The sequence below is a fragment of the Haplochromis burtoni genome, unplaced genomic scaffold (genome assembly GCF_018398535.1).
Source record: "Haplochromis burtoni strain Fernald_Lab_line unplaced genomic scaffold, NCSU_Asbu1 Contig_172, whole genome shotgun sequence".
Taxonomy (NCBI): domain Eukaryota; kingdom Metazoa; phylum Chordata; class Actinopteri; order Cichliformes; family Cichlidae; genus Haplochromis; species Haplochromis burtoni.
The window spans coordinates 525713-527015 of NW_024582533.1; the positions used below are offsets into that span (position 1 = coordinate 525713).

Consider the following 1303-nt stretch of genomic DNA (forward strand, 5'->3'; position numbering starts at 1 on the left):
CTGCTTCACTGGGTGAATGGGTTAAATGCAGAGGAACTATTTCCCTATGGGGACTAACACGCACACTTAAAAAAAGGATGGCTGGAGGGCAAAGGGCCACTGTACTGCTTTGTCCACCAGGTGGGCGTGTCCCAGTAGCTCTGATATCACATGGAAACTATGGTTTGGACCAAATGTTGTCAATTGCCCCCAGAGGCTTAGTGTTGCAATAATAGGCAGCGGGTTGTCAGACTGTTTAAACAGTGTTGATCACAGAGTACAGCAGTGCACTCACCCACTCTCGGGTTGGCAATCAATTCCTCCATTTCTGCAGTCTTAGTAATCAGTTCATCTTGCTTCTTCTCCAGTTGCATCTGCAGCTCTGTGGGGAAGCAGAGAGAAACAGATATACGACTTGAGGTCATATTTGTTTCACATTTTTCCTCCAGGAAGTGTGCTGACTATGACAGCTGTTACTCACGTGAGATGATTTCTGGATCTTTTGAGTTTGAGATCTGCTCCTTCAAAGCCCTCACTTCAGCCTTCATGTTGATCACATTCAGGACTAACAGAGACAAACGTGAGCAGATATGACGGCACAGATTAGTTCTGAAATATAATGTGAGGATGTGAGCAAAAAAAAAGGAGAGACTTTAACTGCACCGCACTCACGCAGAGCAGTTTTGAAGTCTTTCGTTTTGTTCAGTTCTGCAATCTTATCTTCAACTTCAGTCTTCAGCTCTGATTAAAAAAAAGAAAAAACAGTCATATCAAAAACTCAGGCTCAGACACTTTCAGGTTGAAGTCAGATTTACAACTTACGGTTTCGTTGTTGCTCGAGTCCAGAGCATTCTTGAGTCTTTAATTGCAGTTTTTTCTCCAACTCTGAATCAAAAGAAACAAACAACTAAAATTGGATCTCTGCACAAAACTCTTTGATATGATGGATATATTCAGAAAAAAAACCCCTAATTTGTGTCTTTGTCTTTTTAAAAAAGAGATCTGGAGGACTTACTCAAAACAAATTAAAAGGACTGAAGGCGCCTTTTCCATTAGTCTCTACTGGGATGGGCTCGCCATGACTGAAGGTAATTAAGCTAATGGAAAACTCTGAAAACCGTGGCAAGTTGATCCGAGTAGATACCGGTACTATAAGGGGCTAAAGATTGTTGTAAATTTTTATCTCAAGATATAAAATGCTATATAATGTGAATGTTAGCTTACCATAAAGATTGGAAAGAAGGGGAAACAGCTAGCCTCCCTAAAGCTAACTACATGATTCCTAAAGACAAATTAACATGTTTTACTTTATTTGTTTAATCTA

The 1303-nt window shown here is 40.2% G+C and overlaps 1 protein-coding gene across 3 annotated transcripts in view; it reads right to left on the minus strand.

The window, feature by feature from the left end:
• si:ch211-14a17.10 (early endosome antigen 1) overlaps positions 1 to 1303 on the minus strand; it is a 32666-nt gene that overhangs the window by 13886 nt on the left and 17477 nt on the right. Inside the window, exons 29-31 of one of the 3 annotated variants that reach the window (XM_042225469.1) lie at positions 652 to 720; positions 461 to 544; positions 275 to 361 (exon numbers count right to left, since the gene is read on the minus strand). The exons of the other annotated variants lie outside the window; for them this stretch is intronic. Coding sequence (XP_042081403.1) covers positions 275 to 361; positions 461 to 544; positions 652 to 720 — 240 coding nt within the window. The remainder of the gene's footprint in view (positions 1 to 274; positions 362 to 460; positions 545 to 651; positions 721 to 1303) is intronic. 3 annotated transcript variants of the gene reach the window in all.